The sequence below is a fragment of the Eupeodes corollae genome, chromosome 3 (assembly GCF_945859685.1).
Source record: "Eupeodes corollae chromosome 3, idEupCoro1.1, whole genome shotgun sequence".
Classification (NCBI taxonomy): domain Eukaryota; kingdom Metazoa; phylum Arthropoda; class Insecta; order Diptera; family Syrphidae; genus Eupeodes; species Eupeodes corollae.
The window spans coordinates 73,976,673-74,002,128 of record NC_079149.1 but is presented as its reverse complement, the minus strand read 5'-3'; the positions used below and the strand labels follow the sequence as shown (position 1 = coordinate 74,002,128).

At 31.7% G+C, this 25,456-nt stretch overlaps 5 protein-coding genes across 5 annotated transcripts; all 5 read left to right on the top strand.

Annotated features, from left to right (window-relative positions):
• The first annotated feature begins 1,294 nt into the window (after positions 1-1,294).
• LOC129950588 (histone H3-like) lies at positions 1,295-9,461 on the top strand. Its single transcript, XM_056062518.1, has 2 exons — positions 1,295-1,693; positions 9,051-9,461. The coding sequence occupies exons 1-2, from the start codon at positions 1,295-1,297 to the stop codon at positions 9,459-9,461; spliced, it is 810 nt and encodes a 269-aa protein (XP_055918493.1).
• LOC129952379 (histone H2A) lies at positions 6,869-7,248 on the top strand. Its single transcript, XM_056064935.1, has one exon. It carries the CDS (start codon positions 6,869-6,871, stop codon positions 7,241-7,243), a length of 375 nt encoding a protein of 124 aa, XP_055920910.1. The 3' UTR covers positions 7,244-7,248.
• Positions 9,462-14,624: 5,163 nt separating the features above from the next.
• On the top strand, positions 14,625-15,004 carry LOC129952347 (histone H2A). Its single transcript, XM_056064896.1, has one exon. The coding sequence runs from the start codon at positions 14,625-14,627 to the stop codon at positions 14,997-14,999; it is 375 nt and encodes a 124-aa protein (XP_055920871.1). The 3' UTR covers positions 15,000-15,004.
• Positions 15,005-16,806: 1,802 nt separating this feature from the next.
• LOC129950587 (histone H3-like) lies at positions 16,807-24,967 on the top strand. Its single transcript, XM_056062517.1, has 2 exons — positions 16,807-17,205; positions 24,557-24,967. Exons 1-2 carry the CDS (start codon positions 16,807-16,809, stop codon positions 24,965-24,967), a joined length of 810 nt encoding a protein of 269 aa, XP_055918492.1.
• LOC129952346 (histone H2A) lies at positions 22,375-22,754 on the top strand. The gene has a single exon (XM_056064895.1). The coding sequence runs from the start codon at positions 22,375-22,377 to the stop codon at positions 22,747-22,749; it is 375 nt and encodes a 124-aa protein (XP_055920870.1). The 3' UTR covers positions 22,750-22,754.
• Positions 24,968-25,456: the final 489 nt, after the last annotated feature.

The following is a 25,456-nucleotide window of genomic DNA, read 5'->3' as shown; positions in this document are numbered from 1 at the left end:
TAAAGCAACAAAACATTTTTTTTTCAGTTCGGAAAAAATATTTTTTATTTTTTTTCAAAGAAAAAGAAACCAACAAACAAAAAATGTTTTTTTCTTCCTCTGCAAAAAGAAATATTTGTTCGTATCCAATAATTTCTATTAAGAGATGTGTTTATTTTTCAATTTTTTGTATATATTCTAAAATATTCTCGTACGAAGAAAAAGAAAGCAACAAACAAATGTTTTTTCTTCCTTTGGAAAAAGAAATATTTGTTCGTATCCAATCCGTAAAGCAGCAAAAAAAAAAAATTTTTCTACGGAAAAAAGAATAAAATATGCAAAGCAACAAAAAAAATTTCAGAAAAAGGAATTTTATTTAATTTTTGTTTCCATTTCGAAAAAAGAATAATACAAGGAATAAAATATGTTTTTGCGACTAAAGCAAAAAAAAAAATTTTTCACAAAAAGGAATTTTATTTTATGTTTCCATTTCAAAAAAAATATTTTGGTACAAAAAAGTAAGTAAATTAGCAAAATAATTTTTTTTGATAATCATCAGGTATTTAGTATATACATACATATATTCATTGGCAAATGAAAAAAAATTAGGTATTTTGTTCGTCAACGGTGTATGATTTCTATTTTCAATCTCTTTTATATTTAATTGTGGTCCTGAAAAGGACCGATTGTTTGTTTCGAATAAAATTCTTAACCTCCGAAACCGTAAAGAGTACGCCCTTGTCTCTTCAAAGCGTAAACTACATCCATAGCTGTAACTGTCTTACGCTTAGCGTGTTCGGTGTAAGTAACGGCATCTCGGATAACATTTTCCAGAAAAACTTTCAACACTCCACGTGTTTCTTCGTAAATCAAACCAGAAATACGTTTTACACCTCCACGACGAGCCAATCGACGAATTGCTGGTTTCGTGATTCCTTGAATGTTATCACGCAATACCTTACGATGCCGCTTAGCTCCGCCTTTGCCCAAACCTTTTCCTCCTTTACCACGACCAGTCATTTTTATTTATTTAATTAAAAAAACACTTAAACTGAACTAGAGAACTGCACTGCACAAGAGTCACTGTTAAACTGTGGCTCTTCGCTCGAAATACCACAAGTATTTATACTTATTTTTCATAACAATTCTTAATTTTGATTGGCCAAATAAATCGACAACGAAAATGAAAAAAACAGTCGAACGGAAACATGAATAGCCAATTTAATGACTTAAACAGAAATCTACATTCGATTTTTCTAAAAAAATTGTGAACAAAAGTGTTGTGTTTATTAGTGAAGTGAAAAAAAGTGAAATCATGGCTCGTACAAAGCAAACTGCCCGTAAATCGACTGGTGGAAAAGCCCCACGTAAGCAACTGGCAACAAAGGCAGCTCGTAAAAGTGCTCCAGCAACAGGAGGTGTAAAGAAACCACATCGTTATCGTCCTGGAACAGTGGCTCTTCGTGAGATTCGTCGTTATCAGAAAAGCACCGAATTGTTAATTCGTAAATTGCCTTTCCAACGTTTAGTTCGTGAAATTGCTCAAGATTTCAAAACAGATTTGCGTTTCCAGAGCTCAGCTGTTATGGCGCTTCAAGAAGCAAGTGAAGCTTATTTGGTTGGCCTGTTTGAAGACACAAATTTGTGCGCCATCCATGCCAAACGTGTCACAATTATGCCAAAAGACATTCAATTGGCCAGACGCATCCGTGGCGAACGTGCTTAAATCATCGAGGTTAAAAAAAATATTCAACGGTCCTTTTCAGGACCACAAAATATTTAAAAGAGATATAAATGAATTTTAATTCAATCTAGTAATTACGTACCTATCGATTTCCACGATTTTTTTTTTATTTTAGGTAGAAAGATAATGTGATAATTTACTTTGAAGGCAAATTTTGAAAATGTTATTGCTTGCTTTCTATGCATAGTTTTTATCATACAAATGAAAATATTTATACCTACGCAAGCCAATGCTCGAAAATTTATGAATTTTGTTTTTCTTTTTTAATTATAGTTATTTTATAAGGCATTGCTTCTTTTTTTTATGTCTGAAGGCAAATTTTCAAGTAAGAATTTTTTTCTATGTACAGTTTTTTGTAATACTCGTAAAAATGTGAATTTGTCTACTAAGCAAGTCAATACTCGAAAATGTTTGAGTTTTGTGTGTTTTAATTTTTAATATTTCAATGATGTATTTTATAAGTCTATGCTTTGTTTTTTTTTATATATCTGAAGGCAAATTTTGAAGCAAGAAAGTTTTTTTTTCAATGTACAGATTTTTGTAATACAAATGTGAATTTGTAAACCTTGGCAAGCGAATATTCGATAGTTTATGAGTTTTGATTGCTTGATTATTTGTTTAAATTTTTGGTATTTTAATGTTTGTTATGGATTAAATATTTAATATTTATGAACAAAATAATATAAATATAGTTTTTCATTTGTTTTCTTGCTTGGGATAATGTTTAACAAATTTTCTAAGAAAAAGTCACAGCCTAGGGAAAAAATGCTACGCGTTTCATTACCCATATTGTTTTAATTTTATTAAAAAGAAATTAAGTAAGAATTTGATGAAATTTTTAGTTATTTAGTTTAAATAAACTATCAGCTTTATGTTAAAAATAATTTCAAGCTGAAAATATGTTTAATTTATTAAATATAAACATTCTTGTTGGTAAGTATTAAAAAAATACCACCAAACATTTACTTTAATTGTTATTAATGCATTGATAGATAGTGTTTTTTCAATCAAATTATTTATTAAATTATCTATTATTATTGTAAGAATAAATTTTGTCAATTGTTTTATAATATTTAGGTCGAAAAGACGTAAATTTTTGAAGTTTTAAGAGGAAACTAAGTTGCAAAAGTGTACAAATTATGTACAAAATGAATTTTTTGTATACCTTCGCTCTCTTTGATTCTCATTTAGCCGTTTCTGTAGGTGCGGATTTGGCGCAATTTTAACAAAAACGTGTTTCTATTTCTTAAAATTGTGCTCTAAAGTGATTAATAATAGTGATAGTGAATTCAAAATGGCAGATACTGTAGCTACGTCTCCTGCAATCGTTGCGGAAAAAAAACCAAAAAAAGCTGCCGCCGCAAGTGGGTCAAAAAAACCAAAATCGGCACCAACTCATCCTCCGACTCAGCAAATGGTGGATGCGGCAATTAAAACATTGAAAGATCGCGGTGGTTCTTCCCTTTTGGCAATCAAAAAATATATTGCTGCTACTTACAAAGTTGATGTACAAAAACTTGCTCCGTTTATAAAAAAATATTTAAAAGGTGCTGTAATAAGTGGTAAATTAGTGCAAACCAAAGGAAAAGGAGCTGCGGGTTCTTTTAAATTGTCGCCTAGTGCCAACAAGGAACCAAAGGCCAAGTCTGCTGAGAAGAAAAAATCTGCCGCCAAACCAAAAGCTGCCGCTGCTGGTGACAAAAAATTAAAAAAAGTGTCTGGTGAAAAGAAAGTAAAAAAAGTAGCCGCCACAACAAAAAAAAGTGCCAGTGCAGATAAAAAGAAGGTGGAAAAACCAAAAGTGAAAAGTGTTAAAAAAACGAGTGCAGTTAAGGCAAAGCCAACAAAAGCAAAGGCAGCCGCGCCTAAACCTAAAGTGCCAAAAGCAAAATCAGCCACAGCAGCAGCCAAGCCAAAAAAGGCAGTCGCTGTTAAAAAGGCAAAGAAGTAAAATTTCCATTTCAATGAAAAACAAAGTTGAAATCAAAACAAAAATCCACAGTCCTTTTCAGGGCTACAAAAAATATACTAAAATGAGATATAAAAACTTTTTTTTTTTAATTTTTTATTAAAAAGGAGGGAGAATTTTTGGACTATCTCGATGATAGCGTTGAGATGCGATGGGCTGGTGGAGCAACGGCGACGGGATAAGTGGTGAAGTGGCTGGATGCGATGCGACGCCGCCGCGCGGCCGGCGCGCGCTGTCGCCGCTACGGGACTACCACTACTGAACAAACGGAAACGTATTTTGTTTTGCATTTATTTTCGCGCTTTTTTGTTCTACAGAAAATACTTTTTTTAATGAAATAGGTATTGCAAATGCAAACTTCATTTATTTGTATTCATATGTTTTTCTCATTGGGCAGAAAGAAAGGAAATATCAATACAAATAAATAATATATTTTTGCGCCTATTTTCTTACTACAGCTACTAGGCACGATGCGATTTGTCTGGGCGAGACTGAACAACCGAAAACGTATTTAGTTTTGCATTTATTTTCGTCCTTTTTTTGTTCTACAGAAAATAGTTTTTTATGAAATAGGTATTCAAAAGCAAACTTAATTTATTTGTATTCATATGTATTTCTCATTGGGCAGAAAGAAAGGAAATATCAATACAAATAAATAATATATATTTTTGCGCCTATTTTCTAACTACAGCTACTAGGTACGATGCGATATGTATGGGCGAGACTGTACTGTTTATTTTCTACTTTTTTGTGATTGGACGCGATGCGATGCCTTCAACAATAAATATCTTTCATAGAAAATACTTTTACTATCAAATAAGACAACAACATATTTTTCTTTTTTTGCATTTCTCTAATACCTACGTAATTATTGAAATGTTTCCACGCTATGTGACTGTACACGATGCGTAGAAAAATACAAACGAAATACTTTGGCAAAATGTAGGTATTTGTTTTCATGTATTTTTATGGACTAGACGCGACATGACGTATACCTGCAACAATTTACAAAATTCTTAAACAAAATATCAAGAGTTTTGTATTTTATTTCAGGAATTACATATGTTTTTCATATATTTTTATCGACTGGACGCGACATGACGCATTCCTGCAACAAATAAAAAAATTCTTACACAATTTATCAAGAGTTTTGTATTTCTTTTCATAGAAATTACATATATTTTCATATATTTTTATCGACTGGACGCGACATGAAGTATATCCGCAACAATTAAGAAAATTCTTAAACAAAATATCAAGAGTGTTGTATTTCTTTTCATAGAAATTACATACGTACATCTGACATCAAAAAACACAAACAAATTTAATTCTCTAATATTTTATACCTAGATGTTTTTGCGACGCTACGTGACTGTACACATAGCGACATAACTGGACACGATGGGTAGAACAATACAAACAAAATTTATATTTTTTTGTTTTTAGTTGACTCGGCATGATACACGTCGTGTCTGGAACAATCAACAAAAGTAAGTTTTGTATTTCTTTTCATAGAAAATATATTTTGTAATCAAAAATTAAAACAAAAAACAATATGTATTCCACAGGCAAAGAAAACATACATTTCTTTAAATTCTCTAGTTTCTTATTAAAAATTTTGTGACGCTTCGAGACTGTACTCGATGCGTAGAACAATAAAAAAAATCTTAAACAAAATAACAAGAATTTTGTATTTCTTTTCATAGAAATTACATACATCTGACATCAAAAAACACAAACAAATTTAATTCTCTAATATTTTATAGATATTTTTGTGACGCTACGTGACTGTACACTGTACACATAGCGACATAACTGGACACGATGGGTAGAACAAAACAAACAAAATTATTTAATAAAATGTATTTTTTGTATGTTTTTCGTTTCTACTTGACTCGGCACGATACACGTGGTGTCTGGAACAATTAACAGAACTAACTTTTGTATTTCTTTTGATAGAAAATATATTTTCTAATCAAAAATCACAAAGAAAAACAAAATAGATTCATAAAATCATTCCACAGGCAAAAAAAATATATGTATATACCTTTCTTCTCAAATCTCTAGTTTCTTATTAAAACTTTTGCGACGCTTCGAGACTGTACACGATGCGTAGAACAATAAAAAAAATGTTTGTGTTTCTATTGGACGCGACATGATTCACGTGGCGTCTGGAACAATTTACAAAATTTATTTTTTTCATAGAAAATACTCTTACAATCACAAATAAAAATATTTATTTAACGAATTTTTCCGCAGGTAGAAAAAAAAATATATTTTTTTGTCAATTCTCTAATCTCTTATTGATATTTTTGCGGCCCTGAAAAGGGCCATTTTTGAAGAAATTAAATAAAAAAAAATTACTTCAATCACAAATAAAAATATTTATTTAACGAATTTTTCCGCAGGTAGAAAAAATATTTTTTTTTCAATTCTCTAATCTCTTATTGATATTTTTGCGGCCCTGAAAAGGGCCATTTTTGAAGAAATTCAATAAAAAAAAAATTACTTCGAGCTTGTGTATTTGGTAACCGCCTTTGTTCCTTCACTAACAGCATGCTTGGCTAGTTCACCAGGCAACAACAATCGCACGGCAGTCTGGATTTCCCGACTTGTGATTGTTGAACGCTTGTTGTAGTGAGCTAAGCGAGAGGCTTCAGCAGCAATTCTTTCGAAGATGTCGTTCACAAAACTATTCATGATGCTCATGGCCTTCGATGAAATTCCAGTGTCAGGATGAACTTGCTTCAAAACTTTGTAAATGTAGATTGCGTAGCTTTCCTTCCTCTTGCGCTTCTTCTTCTTATCGGTCTTGGTGATATTTTTTTGTGCCTTTCCGGCTTTTTTAGCTGCTTTACCACTAGTTTTTGGCGGCATTTTATTTTTATAATTCACTTCACTTTCACTATTAACGAACTGCACACAATGACGACTGAACGAGAACTGTGAATTTTTCTGAAAAACTCACGAATTATATTGTCTCTTTCCACAACGGCTTTCTAAGGCCACAACCCTCTTTTTTCTGTGTGCGAGCATACGAAAATTTAGATAAAAGACAGCGCACAGTTCGAAAATTTTGTCATTCTACAGTGTGCAGTGATACAGTGAACAGTGAAATAGTGAGCTCTCTTGTGTTTTTTCTTTTGTAAAAAATATTTAAAAAACAATAATATAAAATGTCTGGTCGTGGTAAAGGTGGAAAAGTGAAGGGAAAGGCAAAGTCCCGCTCTAATCGTGCTGGATTACAATTCCCTGTTGGTCGTATTCATCGTCTGCTGCGAAAGGGAAACTATGCTGAGCGCGTCGGAGCCGGTGCCCCTGTGTATTTGGCAGCTGTGATGGAATATTTGGCGGCAGAAGTCTTGGAATTGGCGGGAAATGCTGCTCGTGACAACAAAAAAACTAGAATTATTCCCCGCCATTTGCAATTGGCTATTCGGAACGACGAGGAATTGAATAAATTACTTTCTGGAGTCACAATCGCACAAGGAGGTGTTCTTCCAAATATTCAAGCTGTTTTGTTGCCAAAGAAGACAGAGAAAAGTGCTTAAATCTATGTAGTGACAGCAAACAAAAAAAAAACCGTCCTTTTCAGGACGACAAATAATTTCTATTAAGAGATGTGTATATTTTTCATTTTTTTTATATATTTTAAAATACGAAGAAGAAGAAACCAACAAACAAATGTTTTTTCTTTCTTTGCAAAAAGAAATATTTGTTTGTATCCAATCCGTAAAGCAACACATTTTTTTTTCAAAGAAGAAGAAACCAAACAAATGTTTTTTCTTCCTTTGCAAAAAGAAATATTTGTTCGTATCCAATCCGTAAAGCAACAAAACATTTTTTTTTCAGTTCGGAAAAAATATTTTTTATTTTTTTTTTTTTCAAAGAAATAGAAACCAACAAACATGTTTTTTTCTTTCTTTGGAAAAAGAAATATTTGTTCGTATGCAATTCTAATTTCTGTTAAAAGATGTGGTTATTTTTCAATTTCTTGTAGGTATATAGCAATTTTAAAATATTCTGGTACGAAGAAAAAGAAATATTTGTTCGTATCCAATCCGTAAAGCAACAAAACATTTTTTTTTCAGTTCGGAAAAAATATTTTTTATTTTTTTTCAAAGAAAAAGAAACCAACAAACAAAAAATGTTTTTTTCTTCCTCTGCAAAAAGAAATATTTGTTCGTATCCAATAATTTCTATTAAGAGATGTGTTTATTTTTCAATTTTTTGTATATATTCTAAAATATTCTCGTACGAAGAAAAAGAAAGCAACAAACAAATGTTTTTTCTTCCTTTGGAAAAAGAAATATTTGTTCGTATCCAATCCGTAAAGCAGCAAAAAAAAAAAATTTTTCTACGGAAAAAAGAATAAAATATGCAAAGCAACAAAAAAAATTTCAGAAAAAGGAATTTTATTTAATTTTTGTTTCCATTTCGAAAAAAGAATAATACAAGGAATAAAATATGTTTTTGCGACTAAAGCAAAAAAAAAAATTTTTCACAAAAAGGAATTTTATTTTATGTTTCCATTTCAAAAAAAATATTTTGGTACAAAAAAGTAAGTAAATTAGCAAAATAATTTTTTTTGATAATCATCAGGTATTTAGTATATACATACATATATTCATTGGCAAATGAAAAAAAATTAGGTATTTTGTTCGTCAACGGTGTATGATTTCTATTTTCAATCTCTTTTATATTTAATTGTGGTCCTGAAAAGGACCGATTGTTTGTTTCGAATAAAATTCTTAACCTCCGAAACCGTAAAGAGTACGCCCTTGTCTCTTCAAAGCGTAAACTACATCCATAGCTGTAACTGTCTTACGCTTAGCGTGTTCGGTGTAAGTAACGGCATCTCGGATAACATTTTCCAGAAAAACTTTCAACACTCCACGTGTTTCTTCGTAAATCAAACCAGAAATACGTTTTACACCTCCACGACGAGCCAATCGACGAATTGCTGGTTTCGTGATTCCTTGAATGTTATCACGCAATACCTTACGATGCCGCTTAGCTCCGCCTTTGCCCAAACCTTTTCCTCCTTTACCACGACCAGTCATTTTTATTTATTTAATTAAAAAAACACTTAAACTGAACTAGAGAACTGCACTGCACAAGAGTCACTGTTAAACTGTGGCTCTTCGCTCGAAATACCACAAGTATTTATACTTATTTTTCATAACAATTCTTAATTTTGATTGGCCAAATAAATCGACAACGAAAATGAAAAAAACAGTCGAACGGAAACATGAATAGCCAATTTAATGACTTAAACAGAAATCTACATTCGATTTTTCTAAAAAAATTGTGAACAAAAGTGTTGTGTTTATTAGTGAAGTGAAAAAAAGTGAAATCATGGCTCGTACAAAGCAAACTGCCCGTAAATCGACTGGTGGAAAAGCCCCACGTAAGCAACTGGCAACAAAGGCAGCTCGTAAAAGTGCTCCAGCAACAGGAGGTGTAAAGAAACCACATCGTTATCGTCCTGGAACAGTGGCTCTTCGTGAGATTCGTCGTTATCAGAAAAGCACCGAATTGTTAATTCGTAAATTGCCTTTCCAACGTTTAGTTCGTGAAATTGCTCAAGATTTCAAAACAGATTTGCGTTTCCAGAGCTCAGCTGTTATGGCGCTTCAAGAAGCAAGTGAAGCTTATTTGGTTGGCCTGTTTGAAGACACAAATTTGTGCGCCATCCATGCCAAACGTGTCACAATTATGCCAAAAGACATTCAATTGGCCAGACGCATCCGTGGCGAACGTGCTTAAATCATCGAGGTTAAAAAAAATATTCAACGGTCCTTTTCAGGACCACAAAATATTTAAAAGAGATATAAATGAATTTTAATTCAATCTAGTAATTACGTACCTATCGATTTCCACGATTTTTTTTTTATTTTAGGTAGAAAGATAATGTGATAATTTACTTTGAAGGCAAATTTTGAAAATGTTATTGCTTGCTTTCTATGCATAGTTTTTATCATACAAATGAAAATATTTATACCTACGCAAGCCAATGCTCGAAAATTTATGAATTTTGTTTTTCTTTTTTAATTATAGTTATTTTATAAGGCATTGCTTCTTTTTTTTATGTCTGAAGGCAAATTTTCAAGTAAGAATTTTTTTCTATGTACAGTTTTTTGTAATACTCGTAAAAATGTGAATTTGTCTACTAAGCAAGTCAATACTCGAAAATGTTTGAGTTTTGTGTGTTTTAATTTTTAATATTTCAATGATGTATTTTATAAGTCTATGCTTTGTTTTTTTTTATATATCTGAAGGCAAATTTTGAAGCAAGAAAGTTTTTTTTTCAATGTACAGATTTTTGTAATACAAATGTGAATTTGTAAACCTTGGCAAGCGAATATTCGATAGTTTATGAGTTTTGATTGCTTGATTATTTGTTTAAATTTTTGGTATTTTAATGTTTGTTATGGATTAAATATTTAATATTTATGAACAAAATAATATAAATATAGTTTTTCATTTGTTTTCTTGCTTGGGATAATGTTTAACAAATTTTCTAAGAAAAAGTCACAGCCTAGGGAAAAAATGCTACGCGTTTCATTACCCATATTGTTTTAATTTTATTAAAAAGAAATTAAGTAAGAATTTGATGAAATTTTTAGTTATTTAGTTTAAATAAACTATCAGCTTTATGTTAAAAATAATTTCAAGCTGAAAATATGTTTAATTTATTAAATATAAACATTCTTGTTGGTAAGTATTAAAAAAATACCACCAAACATTTACTTTAATTGTTATTAATGCATTGATAGATAGTGTTTTTTCAATCAAATTATTTATTAAATTATCTATTATTATTGTAAGAATAAATTTTGTCAATTGTTTTATAATATTTAGGTCGAAAAGACGTAAATTTTTGAAGTTTTAAGAGGAAACTAAGTTGCAAAAGTGTACAAATTATGTACAAAATGAATTTTTTGTATACCTTCGCTCTCTTTGATTCTCATTTAGCCGTTTCTGTAGGTGCGGATTTGGCGCAATTTTAACAAAAACGTGTTTCTATTTCTTAAAATTGTGCTCTAAAGTGATTAATAATAGTGATAGTGAATTCAAAATGGCAGATACTGTAGCTACGTCTCCTGCAATCGTTGCGGAAAAAAAACCAAAAAAAGCTGCCGCCGCAAGTGGGTCAAAAAAACCAAAATCGGCACCAACTCATCCTCCGACTCAGCAAATGGTGGATGCGGCAATTAAAACATTGAAAGATCGCGGTGGTTCTTCCCTTTTGGCAATCAAAAAATATATTGCTGCTACTTACAAAGTTGATGTACAAAAACTTGCTCCGTTTATAAAAAAATATTTAAAAGGTGCTGTAATAAGTGGTAAATTAGTGCAAACCAAAGGAAAAGGAGCTGCGGGTTCTTTTAAATTGTCGCCTAGTGCCAACAAGGAACCAAAGGCCAAGTCTGCTGAGAAGAAAAAATCTGCCGCCAAACCAAAAGCTGCCGCTGCTGGTGACAAAAAATTAAAAAAAGTGTCTGGTGAAAAGAAAGTAAAAAAAGTAGCCGCCACAACAAAAAAAAGTGCCAGTGCAGATAAAAAGAAGGTGGAAAAACCAAAAGTGAAAAGTGTTAAAAAAACGAGTGCAGTTAAGGCAAAGCCAACAAAAGCAAAGGCAGCCGCGCCTAAACCTAAAGTGCCAAAAGCAAAATCAGCCACAGCAGCAGCCAAGCCAAAAAAGGCAGTCGCTGTTAAAAAGGCAAAGAAGTAAAATTTCCATTTCAATGAAAAACAAAGTTGAAATCAAAACAAAAATCCACAGTCCTTTTCAGGGCTACAAAAAATATACTAAAATGAGATATAAAAACTTTTTTTTTTTAATTTTTTATTAAAAAGGAGGGAGAATTTTTGGACTATCTCGATGATAGCGTTGAGATGCGATGGGCTGGTGGAGCAACGGCGACGGGATAAGTGGTGAAGTGGCTGGATGCGATGCGACGCCGCCGCGCGGCCGGCGCGCGCTGTCGCCGCTACGGGACTACCACTACTGAACAAACGGAAACGTATTTTGTTTTGCATTTATTTTCGCGCTTTTTTGTTCTACAGAAAATACTTTTTTTAATGAAATAGGTATTGCAAATGCAAACTTCATTTATTTGTATTCATATGTTTTTCTCATTGGGCAGAAAGAAAGGAAATATCAATACAAATAAATAATATATTTTTGCGCCTATTTTCTTACTACAGCTACTAGGCACGATGCGATTTGTCTGGGCGAGACTGAACAACCGAAAACGTATTTAGTTTTGCATTTATTTTCGTCCTTTTTTTGTTCTACAGAAAATAGTTTTTTATGAAATAGGTATTCAAAAGCAAACTTAATTTATTTGTATTCATATGTATTTCTCATTGGGCAGAAAGAAAGGAAATATCAATACAAATAAATAATATATATTTTTGCGCCTATTTTCTAACTACAGCTACTAGGTACGATGCGATATGTATGGGCGAGACTGTACTGTTTATTTTCTACTTTTTTGTGATTGGACGCGATGCGATGCCTTCAACAATAAATATCTTTCATAGAAAATACTTTTACTATCAAATAAGACAACAACATATTTTTCTTTTTTTGCATTTCTCTAATACCTACGTAATTATTGAAATGTTTCCACGCTATGTGACTGTACACGATGCGTAGAAAAATACAAACGAAATACTTTGGCAAAATGTAGGTATTTGTTTTCATGTATTTTTATGGACTAGACGCGACATGACGTATACCTGCAACAATTTACAAAATTCTTAAACAAAATATCAAGAGTTTTGTATTTTATTTCAGGAATTACATATGTTTTTCATATATTTTTATCGACTGGACGCGACATGACGCATTCCTGCAACAAATAAAAAAATTCTTACACAATTTATCAAGAGTTTTGTATTTCTTTTCATAGAAATTACATATATTTTCATATATTTTTATCGACTGGACGCGACATGAAGTATATCCGCAACAATTAAGAAAATTCTTAAACAAAATATCAAGAGTGTTGTATTTCTTTTCATAGAAATTACATACGTACATCTGACATCAAAAAACACAAACAAATTTAATTCTCTAATATTTTATACCTAGATGTTTTTGCGACGCTACGTGACTGTACACATAGCGACATAACTGGACACGATGGGTAGAACAATACAAACAAAATTTATATTTTTTTGTTTTTAGTTGACTCGGCATGATACACGTCGTGTCTGGAACAATCAACAAAAGTAAGTTTTGTATTTCTTTTCATAGAAAATATATTTTGTAATCAAAAATTAAAACAAAAAACAATATGTATTCCACAGGCAAAGAAAACATACATTTCTTTAAATTCTCTAGTTTCTTATTAAAAATTTTGTGACGCTTCGAGACTGTACTCGATGCGTAGAACAATAAAAAAAATCTTAAACAAAATAACAAGAATTTTGTATTTCTTTTCATAGAAATTACATACATCTGACATCAAAAAACACAAACAAATTTAATTCTCTAATATTTTATAGATATTTTTGTGACGCTACGTGACTGTACACTGTACACATAGCGACATAACTGGACACGATGGGTAGAACAAAACAAACAAAATTATTTAATAAAATGTATTTTTTGTATGTTTTTCGTTTCTACTTGACTCGGCACGATACACGTGGTGTCTGGAACAATTAACAGAACTAACTTTTGTATTTCTTTTGATAGAAAATATATTTTCTAATCAAAAATCACAAAGAAAAACAAAATAGATTCATAAAATCATTCCACAGGCAAAAAAAATATATGTATATACCTTTCTTCTCAAATCTCTAGTTTCTTATTAAAACTTTTGCGACGCTTCGAGACTGTACACGATGCGTAGAACAATAAAAAAAATGTTTGTGTTTCTATTGGACGCGACATGATTCACGTGGCGTCTGGAACAATTTACAAAATTTATTTTTTTCATAGAAAATACTCTTACAATCACAAATAAAAATATTTATTTAACGAATTTTTCCGCAGGTAGAAAAAAAAATATATTTTTTTGTCAATTCTCTAATCTCTTATTGATATTTTTGCGGCCCTGAAAAGGGCCATTTTTGAAGAAATTAAATAAAAAAAAATTACTTCAATCACAAATAAAAATATTTATTTAACGAATTTTTCCGCAGGTAGAAAAAATATTTTTTTTTCAATTCTCTAATCTCTTATTGATATTTTTGCGGCCCTGAAAAGGGCCATTTTTGAAGAAATTCAATAAAAAAAAAATTACTTCGAGCTTGTGTATTTGGTAACCGCCTTTGTTCCTTCACTAACAGCATGCTTGGCTAGTTCACCAGGCAACAACAATCGCACGGCAGTCTGGATTTCCCGACTTGTGATTGTTGAACGCTTGTTGTAGTGAGCTAAGCGAGAGGCTTCAGCAGCAATTCTTTCGAAGATGTCGTTCACAAAACTATTCATGATGCTCATGGCCTTCGATGAAATTCCAGTGTCAGGATGAACTTGCTTCAAAACTTTGTAAATGTAGATTGCGTAGCTTTCCTTCCTCTTGCGCTTCTTCTTCTTATCGGTCTTGGTGATATTTTTTTGTGCCTTTCCGGCTTTTTTAGCTGCTTTACCACTAGTTTTTGGCGGCATTTTATTTTTATAATTCACTTCACTTTCACTATTAACGAACTGCACACAATGACGACTGAACGAGAACTGTGAATTTTTCTGAAAAACTCACGAATTATATTGTCTCTTTCCACAACGGCTTTCTAAGGCCACAACCCTCTTTTTTCTGTGTGCGAGCATACGAAAATTTAGATAAAAGACAGCGCACAGTTCGAAAATTTTGTCATTCTACAGTGTGCAGTGATACAGTGAACAGTGAAATAGTGAGCTCTCTTGTGTTTTTTCTTTTGTAAAAAATATTTAAAAAACAATAATATAAAATGTCTGGTCGTGGTAAAGGTGGAAAAGTGAAGGGAAAGGCAAAGTCCCGCTCTAATCGTGCTGGATTACAATTCCCTGTTGGTCGTATTCATCGTCTGCTGCGAAAGGGAAACTATGCTGAGCGCGTCGGAGCCGGTGCCCCTGTGTATTTGGCAGCTGTGATGGAATATTTGGCGGCAGAAGTCTTGGAATTGGCGGGAAATGCTGCTCGTGACAACAAAAAAACTAGAATTATTCCCCGCCATTTGCAATTGGCTATTCGGAACGACGAGGAATTGAATAAATTACTTTCTGGAGTCACAATCGCACAAGGAGGTGTTCTTCCAAATATTCAAGCTGTTTTGTTGCCAAAGAAGACAGAGAAAAGTGCTTAAATCTATGTAGTGACAGCAAACAAAAAAAAAACCGTCCTTTTCAGGACGACAAATAATTTCTATTAAGAGATGTGTATATTTTTCATTTTTTTTATATATTTTAAAATACGAAGAAGAAGAAACCAACAAACAAATGTTTTTTCTTTCTTTGCAAAAAGAAATATTTGTTTGTATCCAATCCGTAAAGCAACACATTTTTTTTTCAAAGAAGAAGAAACCAAACAAATGTTTTTTCTTCCTTTGCAAAAAGAAATATTTGTTCGTATCCAATCCGTAAAGCAACAAAACATTTTTTTTTCAGTTCGGAAAAAATATTTTTTATTTTTTTTTTTTTCAAAGAAATAGAAACCAACAAACATGTTTTTTTCTTTCTTTGGAAAAAGAAATATTTGTTCGTATGCAATTCTAATTTCTGTTAAAAGATGTGGTTATTTTTCAATTTCTTGTAGGTATATAGCAATTTTAAAATATTCTGGTACGAAGAAAAAGAAATATTTGTTCGTATCCAATCCGTAAAGCAACAAAACATTTTTTTTTCAGTTCGGAAAAAATATTTTTTATTTTTTTTCAAAGAAAAAGAAACCAACAAACAAAAAATGTTTTTTTCTTCCTCTGCAAAAAGAAATATTTGTTCGTATCCAATAATTTCTATTAAGAGATGTGTTTATTTTTCAATTTTTTGTATATATTCTAAAATATTCTCGTACGAAGAAAAAGAAAGCAACAAACAAATGTTTTTTCTTCCTTTGGAAAAAGAAATATTTGTTCGTATCCAATCCGTAAAGCAGCAAAAAAAAAAAATTTTTCTACGGAAAAAAGAATAAAATATGCAAAGCAACAAAAAAAATTTCAGAAAAAGGAATTTTATTTAATTTTTGTTTCCATTTCGAAAAAAGAATAATACAAGGAATAAAATATGTTTTTGCGACTAAAGCAAAAAAAAAAATTTTTCACAAAAAGGAATTTTATTTTATGTTTCCATTTCAAAAAAAATATTTTGGTACAAAAAAGTAAGTAAATTAGCAAAATAATTTTTTTTGATAATCATCAGGTATTTAGTATATACATACATATATTCATTGGCAAATGAAAAAAAATTAGGTATTTTGTTCGTCAACGGTGTATGATTTCTATTTTCAATCTCTTTTATATTTAATTGTGGTCCTGAAAAGGACCGATTGTTTGTTTCGAATAAAATTCTTAACCTCCGAAACCGTAAAGAGTACGCCCTTGTCTCTTCAAAGCGTAAACTACATCCATAGCTGTAACTGTCTTACGCTTAGCGTGTTCGGTGTAAGTAACGGCATCTCGGATAACATTTTCCAGAAAAACTTTCAACACTCCACGTGTTTCTTCGTAAATCAAACCAGAAATACGTTTTACACCTCCACGACGAGCCAATCGACGAATTGCTGGTTTCGTGATTCCTTGAATGTTATCACGCAATACCTTACGATGCCGCTTAGCTCCGCCTTTGCCCAAACCTTTTCCTCCTTTACCACGACCAGTCATTTTTATTTATTTAATTAAAAAAACACTTAAACTGAACTAGAGAACTGCACTGCACAAGAGTCACTGTTAAACTGTGGCTCTTCGCTCGAAATACCACAAGTATTTATACTTATTTTTCATAACAATTCTTAATTTTGATTGGCCAAATAAATCGACAACGAAAATGAAAAAAACAGTCGAACGGAAACATGAATAGCCAATTTAATGACTTAAACAGAAATCTACATTCGATTTTTCTAAAAAAATTGTGAACAAAAGTGTTGTGTTTATTAGTGAAGTGAAAAAAAGTGAAATCATGGCTCGTACAAAGCAAACTGCCCGTAAATCGACTGGTGGAAAAGCCCCACGTAAGCAACTGGCAACAAAGGCAGCTCGTAAAAGTGCTCCAGCAACAGGAGGTGTAAAGAAACCACATCGTTATCGTCCTGGAACAGTGGCTCTTCGTGAGATTCGTCGTTATCAGAAAAGCACCGAATTGTTAATTCGTAAATTGCCTTTCCAACGTTTAGTTCGTGAAATTGCTCAAGATTTCAAAACAGATTTGCGTTTCCAGAGCTCAGCTGTTATGGCGCTTCAAGAAGCAAGTGAAGCTTATTTGGTTGGCCTGTTTGAAGACACAAATTTGTGCGCCATCCATGCCAAACGTGTCACAATTATGCCAAAAGACATTCAATTGGCCAGACGCATCCGTGGCGAACGTGCTTAAATCATCGAGGTTAAAAAAAATATTCAACGGTCCTTTTCAGGACCACAAAATATTTAAAAGAGATATAAATGAATTTTAATTCAATCTAGTAATTACGTACCTATCGATTTCCACGATTTTTTTTTTATTTTAGGTAGAAAGATAATGTGATAATTTACTTTGAAGGCAAATTTTGAAAATGTTATTGCTTGCTTTCTATGCATAGTTTTTATCATACAAATGAAAATATTTATACCTACGCAAGCCAATGCTCGAAAATTTATGAATTTTGTTTTTCTTTTTTAATTATAGTTATTTTATAAGGCATTGCTTCTTTTTTTTATGTCTGAAGGCAAATTTTCAAGTAAGAATTTTTTTCTATGTACAGTTTTTTGTAATACTCGTAAAAATGTGAATTTGTCTACTAAGCAAGTCAATACTCGAAAATGTTTGAGTTTTGTGTGTTTTAATTTTTAATATTTCAATGATGTATTTTATAAGTCTATGCTTTGTTTTTTTTTATATATCTGAAGGCAAATTTTGAAGCAAGAAAGTTTTTTTTTCAATGTACAGATTTTTGTAATACAAATGTGAATTTGTAAACCTTGGCAAGCGAATATTCGATAGTTTATGAGTTTTGATTGCTTGATTATTTGTTTAAATTTTTGGTATTTTAATGTTTGTTATGGATTAAATATTTAATATTTATGAACAAAATAATATAAATATAGTTTTTCATTTGTTTTCTTGCTTGGGATAATGTTTAACAAATTTTCTAAGAAAAAGTCACAGCCTAGGGAAAAAATGCTACGCGTTTCATTACCCATATTGTTTTAATTTTATTAAAAAGAAATTAAGTAAGAATTTGATGAAATTTTTAGTTATTTAGTTTAAATAAACTATCAGCTTTATGTTAAAAATAATTTCAAGCTGAAAATATGTTTAATTTATTAAATATAAACATTCTTGTTGGTAAGTATTAAAAAAATACCACCAAACATTTACTTTAATTGTTATTAATGCATTGATAGATAGTGTTTTTTCAATCAAATTATTTATTAAATTATCTATTATTATTGTAAGAATAAATTTTGTCAATTGTTTTATAATATTTAGGTCGAAAAGACGTAAATTTTTGAAGTTTTAAGAGGAAACTAAGTTGCAAAAGTGTACAAATTATGTACAAAATGAATTTTTTGTATACCTTCGCTCTCTTTGATTCTCATTTAGCCGTTTCTGTAGGTGCGGATTTGGCGCAATTTTAACAAAAACGTGTTTCTATTTCTTAAAATTGTGCTCTAAAGTGATTAATAATAGTGAATTCAAAATGGCAGATACTGTAGCTACGTCTCCTGCAATCGTTGCGGAAAAAAAACCAAAAAAAGCTGCCGCCGCAAGTGGGTCAAAAAAACCAAAATCGGCACCAACTCATCCTCCGACTCAGCAAATGGTGGATGCGGCAATTAAAACATTGAAAGATCGCGGTGGTTCTTCCCTTTTGGCAATCAAAAAATATATTGCTGCTACTTACAAAGTTGATGTACAAAAACTTGCTCCGTTTATAAAAAAATATTTAAAAGGTGCTGTAATAAGTGGTAAATTAGTGCAAACCAAAGGAAAAGGAGCTGCGGGTTCTTTTAAATTGTCGCCTAGTGCCAACAAGGAACCAAAGGCCAAGTCTGCTGAGAAGAAAAAATCTGCCGCCAAACCAAAAGCTGCCGCTGCTGGTGACAAAAAATTAAAAAAAGTGTCTGGTGAAAAGAAAGTAAAAAAAGTAGCCGCCACAACAAAAAAAAGTGCCAGTGCAGATAAAAAGAAGGTGGAAAAACCAAAAGTGAAAAGTGTTAAAAAAACGAGTGCAGTTAAGGCAAAGCCAACAAAAGCAAAGGCAGCCGCGCCTAAACCTAAAGTGCCAAAAGCAAAATCAGCCACAGCAGCAGCCAAGCCAAAAAAGGCAGTCGCTGTTAAAAAGGCAAAGAAGTAAAATTTCCATTTCAATGAAAAACAAAGTTGAAATCAAAACAAAAATCCACAGTCCTTTTCAGGGCTACAAAAAATATACTAAAATGAGATATAAAAACTTTTTTTTTTTAATTTTTTATTAAAAAGGAGGGAGAATTTTTGGACTATCTCGATGATAGCGTTGAGATGCGATGGGCTGGTGGAACAACGGCGACGGGATAAGTGGTGAAGTGGCTGGATGCGATGCGACGCCGCCGCGCGGCCGGCGCGCGCTGTCGCCGCTACGGGACTACCACTACTGAACAAACGGAAACGTATTTTGTTTTGCATTTATTTTCGCGCTTTTTTGTTCTACAGAAAATACTTTTTTTAATGAAATAGGTATTGCAAATGCAAACTTCATTTATTTGTATTCATATGTTTTTCTCATTGGGCAGAAAGAAAGGAAATATCAATACAAATAAATAATATATTTTTGCGCCTATTTTCTTACTACAGCTACTAGGCACGATGCGATTTGTCTGGGCGAGACTGAACAACCGAAAACGTATTTAGTTTTGCATTTATTTTCGTCCTTTTTTTGTTCTACAGAAAATAGTTTTTTATGAAATAGGTATTCAAAAGCAAACTTAATTTATTTGTATTCATATGTATTTCTCATTGGGCAGAAAGAAAGGAAATATCAATACAAATAAATAATATATATTTTTGCGCCTATTTTCTAACTACAGCTACTAGGTACGATGCGATATGTATGGGCGAGACTGTACTGTTTATTTTCTACTTTTTTGTGATTGGACGCGATGCGATGCCTTCAACAATAAATATCTTTCATAGAAAATACTTTTACTATCAAATAAGACAACAACATATTTTTCTTTTTTTGCATTTCTCTAATACCTACGTAATTATTGAAATGTTTCCACGCTATGTGACTGTACACGATGCGTAGAAAAATACAAACGAAATACTTTGGCAAAATGTAGGTATTTGTTTTCATGTATTTTTATGGACTAGACGCGACATGACGTATACCTGCAACAATTTACAAAATTCTTAAACAAAATATCAAGAGTTTTGTATTTTATTTCAGGAATTACATATGTTTTTCATATATTTTTATCGACTGGACGCGACATGACGCATTCCTGCAACAAATAAAAAAATTCTTACACAATTTATCAAGAGTTTTGTATTTCTTTTCATAGAAATTACATATATTTTCATATATTTTTATCGACTGGACGCGACATGAAGTATATCCGCAACAATTAAGAAAATTCTTAAACAAAATATCAAGAGTGTTGTATTTCTTTTCATAGAAATTACATACGTACATCTGACATCAAAAAACACAAACAAATTTAATTCTCTAATATTTTATACCTAGATGTTTTTGCGACGCTACGTGACTGTACACATAGCGACATAACTGGACACGATGGGTAGAACAATACAAACAAAATTTATATTTTTTTGTTTTTAGTTGACTCGGCATGATACACGTCGTGTCTGGAACAATCAACAAAAGTAAGTTTTGTATTTCTTTTCATAGAAAATATATTTTGTAATCAAAAATTAAAACAAAAAACAATATGTATTCCACAGGCAAAGAAAACATACATTTCTTTAAATTCTCTAGTTTCTTATTAAAAATTTTGTGACGCTTCGAGACTGTACTCGATGCGTAGAACAATAAAAAAAATCTTAAACAAAATAACAAGAATTTTGTATTTCTTTTCATAGAAATTACATACATCTGACATCAAAAAACACAAACAAATTTAATTCTCTAATATTTTATAGATATTTTTGTGACGCTACGTGACTGTACACTGTACACATAGCGACATAACTGGACACGATGGGTAGAACAAAACAAACAAAATTATTTAATAAAATGTATTTTTTGTATGTTTTTCGTTTCTACTTGACTCGGCACGATACACGTGGTGTCTGGAACAATTAACAGAACTAACTTTTGTATTTCTTTTGATAGAAAATATATTTTCTAATCAAAAATCACAAAGAAAAACAAAATAGATTCATAAAATCATTCCACAGGCAAAAAAAATATATGTATATACCTTTCTTCTCAAATCTCTAGTTTCTTATTAAAACTTTTGCGACGCTTCGAGACTGTACACGATGCGTAGAACAATAAAAAAAATGTTTGTGTTTCTATTGGACGCGACATGATTCACGTGGCGTCTGGAACAATTTACAAAATTTATTTTTTTCATAGAAAATACTCTTACAATCACAAATAAAAATATTTATTTAACGAATTTTTCCGCAGGTAGAAAAAAAAATATATTTTTTTGTCAATTCTCTAATCTCTTATTGATATTTTTGCGGCCCTGAAAAGGGCCATTTTTGAAGAAATTAAATAAAAAAAAATTACTTCAATCACAAATAAAAATATTTATTTAACGAATTTTTCCGCAGGTAGAAAAAATATTTTTTTTTCAATTCTCTAATCTCTTATTGATATTTTTGCGGCCCTGAAAAGGGCCATTTTTGAAGAAATTCAATAAAAAAAAAATTACTTCGAGCTTGTGTATTTGGTAACCGCCTTTGTTCCTTCACTAACAGCATGCTTGGCTAGTTCACCAGGCAACAACAATCGCACGGCAGTCTGGATTTCCCGACTTGTGATTGTTGAACGCTTGTTGTAGTGAGCTAAGCGAGAGGCTTCAGCAGCAATTCTTTCGAAGATGTCGTTCACAAAACTATTCATGATGCTCATGGCCTTCGATGAAATTCCAGTGTCAGGATGAACTTGCTTCAAAACTTTGTAAATGTAGATTGCGTAGCTTTCCTTCCTCTTGCGCTTCTTCTTCTTATCGGTCTTGGTGATATTTTTTTGTGCCTTTCCGGCTTTTTTAGCTGCTTTACCACTAGTTTTTGGCGGCATTTTATTTTTATAATTCACTTCACTTTCACTATTAACGAACTGCACACAATGACGACTGAACGAGAACTGTGAATTTTTCTGAAAAACTCACGAATTATATTGTCTCTTTCCACAACGGCTTTCTAAGGCCACAACCCTCTTTTTTCTGTGTGCGAGCATACGAAAATTTAGATAAAAGACAGCGCACAGTTCGAAAATTTTGTCATTCTACAGTGTGCAGTGATACAGTGAACAGTGAAATAGTGAGCTCTCTTGTGTTTTTTCTTTTGTAAAAAATATTTAAAAAACAATAATATAAAATGTCTGGTCGTGGTAAAGGTGGAAAAGTGAAGGGAAAGGCAAAGTCCCGCTCTAATCGTGCTGGATTACAATTCCCTGTTGGTCGTATTCATCGTCTGCTGCGAAAGGGAAACTATGCTGAGCGCGTCGGAGCCGGTGCCCCTGTGTATTTGGCAGCTGTGATGGAATATTTGGCGGCAGAAGTCTTGGAATTGGCGGGAAATGCTGCTCGTGACAACAAAAAAACTAGAATTATTCCCCGCCATTTGCAATTGGCTATTCGGAACGACGAGGAATTGAATAAATTACTTTCTGGAGTCACAATCGCACAAGGAGGTGTTCTTCCAAATATTCAAGCTGTTTTGTTGCCAAAGAAGACAGAGAAAAGTGCTTAAATCTATGTAGTGACAGCAAACAAAAAAAAAACCGTCCTTTTCAGGACGACAAATAATTTCTATTAAGAGATGTGTATATTTTTCATTTTTTTTATATATTTTAAAATACGAAGAAGAAGAAACCAACAAACAAATGTTTTTTCTTTCTTTGCAAAAAGAAATATTTGTTTGTATCCAATCCGTAAAGCAACACATTTTTTTTTCAAAGAAGAAGAAACCAAACAAATGTTTTTTCTTCCTTTGCAAAAAGAAATATTTGTTCGTATCCAATCCGTAAAGCAACAAAACATTTTTTTTTCAGTTCGGAAAAAATATTTTTTATTTTTTTTTTTTTCAAAGAAATAGAAACCAACAAACATGTTTTTTTCTTTCTTTGGAAAAAGAAATATTTGTTCGTATGCAATTCTAATTTCTGTTAAAAGATGTGGTTATTTTTCAATTTCTTGTAGGTATATAGCAATTTTAAAATATTCTGGTACGAAGAAAAAGAAATATTTGTTCGTATCCAATCCGTAAAGCAACAAAACATTTTTTTTTCAGTTCGGAAAAAATATTTTTTATTTTTTTTCAAAGAAAAAGAAACCAACAAACAAAAAATGTTTTTTTCTTCCTCTGCAAAAAGAAATATTTGTTCGTATCCAATAATTTCTATTAAGAGATGTGTTTATTTTTCAATTTTTTGTATATATTCTAAAATATTCTCGTACGAAGAAAAAGAAAGCAACAAACAAATGTTTTTTCTTCCTTTGGAAAAAGAAATATTTGTTCGTATCCAATCCGTAAAGCAGCAAAAAAAAAAAATTTTTCTACGGAAAAAAGAATAAAATATGCAAAGCAACAAAAAAAATTTCAGAAAAAGGAATTTTATTTAATTTTTGTTTCCATTTCGAAAAAAGAATAATACAAGGAATAAAATATGTTTTTGCGACTAAAGCAAAAAAAAAAATTTTTCACAAAAAGGAATTTTATTTTATGTTTCCATTTCAAAAAAAATATTTTGGTACAAAAAAGTAAGTAAATTAGCAAAATAATTTTTTTTGATAATCATCAGGTATTTAGTATATACATACATATATTCATTGGCAAATGAAAAAAAATTAGGTATTTTGTTCGTCAACGGTGTATGATTTCTATTTTCAATCTCTTTTATATTTAATTGTGGTCCTGAAAAGGACCGATTGTTTGTTTCGAATAAAATTCTTAACCTCCGAAACCGTAAAGAGTACGCCCTTGTCTCTTCAAAGCGTAAACTACATCCATAGCTGTAACTGTCTTACGCTTAGCGTGTTCGGTGTAAGTAACGGCATCTCGGATAACATTTTCCAGAAAAACTTTCAACACTCCACGTGTTTCTTCGTAAATCAAACCAGAAATACGTTTTACACCTCCACGACGAGCCAATCGACGAATTGCTGGTTTCGTGATTCCTTGAATGTTATCACGCAATACCTTACGATGCCGCTTAGCTCCGCCTTTGCCCAAACCTTTTCCTCCTTTACCACGACCAGTCATTTTTATTTATTTAATTAAAAAAACACTTAAACTGAACTAGAGAACTGCACTGCACAAGAGTCACTGTTAAACTGTGGCTCTTCGCTCGAAATACCACAAGTATTTATACTTATTTTTCATAACAATTCTTAATTTTGATTGGCCAAATAAATCGACAACGAAAATGAAAAAAACAGTCGAACGGAAACATGAATAGCCAATTTAATGACTTAAACAGAAATCTACATTCGATTTTTCTAAAAAAATTGTGAACAAAAGTGTTGTGTTTATTAGTGAAGTGAAAAAAAGTGAAATCATGGCTCGTACAAAGCAAACTGCCCGTAAATCGACTGGTGGAAAAGCCCCACGTAAGCAACTGGCAACAAAGGCAGCTCGTAAAAGTGCTCCAGCAACAGGAGGTGTAAAGAAACCACATCGTTATCGTCCTGGAACAGTGGCTCTTCGTGAGATTCGTCGTTATCAGAAAAGCACCGAATTGTTAATTCGTAAATTGCCTTTCCAACGTTTAGTTCGTGAAATTGCTCAAGATTTCAAAACAGATTTGCGTTTCCAGAGCTCAGCTGTTATGGCGCTTCAAGAAGCAAGTGAAGCTTATTTGGTTGGCCTGTTTGAAGACACAAATTTGTGCGCCATCCATGCCAAACGTGTCACAATTATGCCAAAAGACATTCAATTGGCCAGACGCATCCGTGGCGAACGTGCTTAAATCATCGAGGTTAAAAAAAATATTCAACGGTCCTTTTCAGGACCACAAAATATTTAAAAGAGATATAAATGAATTTTAATTCAATCTAGTAATTACGTACCTATCGATTTCCACGATTTTTTTTTTATTTTAGGTAGAAAGATAATGTGATAATTTACTTTGAAGGCAAATTTTGAAAATGTTATTGCTTGCTTTCTATGCATAGTTTTTATCATACAAATGAAAATATTTATACCTACGCAAGCCAATGCTCGAAAATTTATGAATTTTGTTTTTCTTTTTTAATTATAGTTATTTTATAAGGCATTGCTTCTTTTTTTTATGTCTGAAGGCAAATTTTCAAGTAAGAATTTTTTTCTATGTACAGTTTTTTGTAATACTCGTAAAAATGTGAATTTGTCTACTAAGCAAGTCAATACTCGAAAATGTTTGAGTTTTGTGTGTTTTAATTTTTAATATTTCAATGATGTATTTTATAAGTCTATGCTT

What these genes read in the sequence shown, in the direction of transcription:
- LOC129952347 (XM_056064896.1), top strand. Translation starts at nt 14,625, where the DNA reads ATGTCTGGTCGTGGTAAAGGTGGAAAAGTGAAGGGAAAGGCAAAGTCC.
- LOC129952379 (XM_056064935.1), top strand. Translation starts at nt 6,869, where the DNA reads ATGTCTGGTCGTGGTAAAGGTGGAAAAGTGAAGGGAAAGGCAAAGTCC.
- LOC129950588 (XM_056062518.1), top strand. Translation starts at nt 1,295, where the DNA reads ATGGCTCGTACAAAGCAAACTGCCCGTAAATCGACTGGTGGAAAAGCC. An exon ending in TGGCCAGACGCATCCGTGGC is followed by an intron (nt 1,694 to 9,050) that starts GAACGTGCTTAA and finishes AAAAGTGAAATC; the next exon opens with ATGGCTCGTACAAAGCAAAC.
- LOC129952346 (XM_056064895.1), top strand. Translation starts at nt 22,375, where the DNA reads ATGTCTGGTCGTGGTAAAGGTGGAAAAGTGAAGGGAAAGGCAAAGTCC.
- LOC129950587 (XM_056062517.1), top strand. Translation starts at nt 16,807, where the DNA reads ATGGCTCGTACAAAGCAAACTGCCCGTAAATCGACTGGTGGAAAAGCC. An exon ending in TGGCCAGACGCATCCGTGGC is followed by an intron (nt 17,206 to 24,556) that starts GAACGTGCTTAA and finishes AAAAGTGAAATC; the next exon opens with ATGGCTCGTACAAAGCAAAC.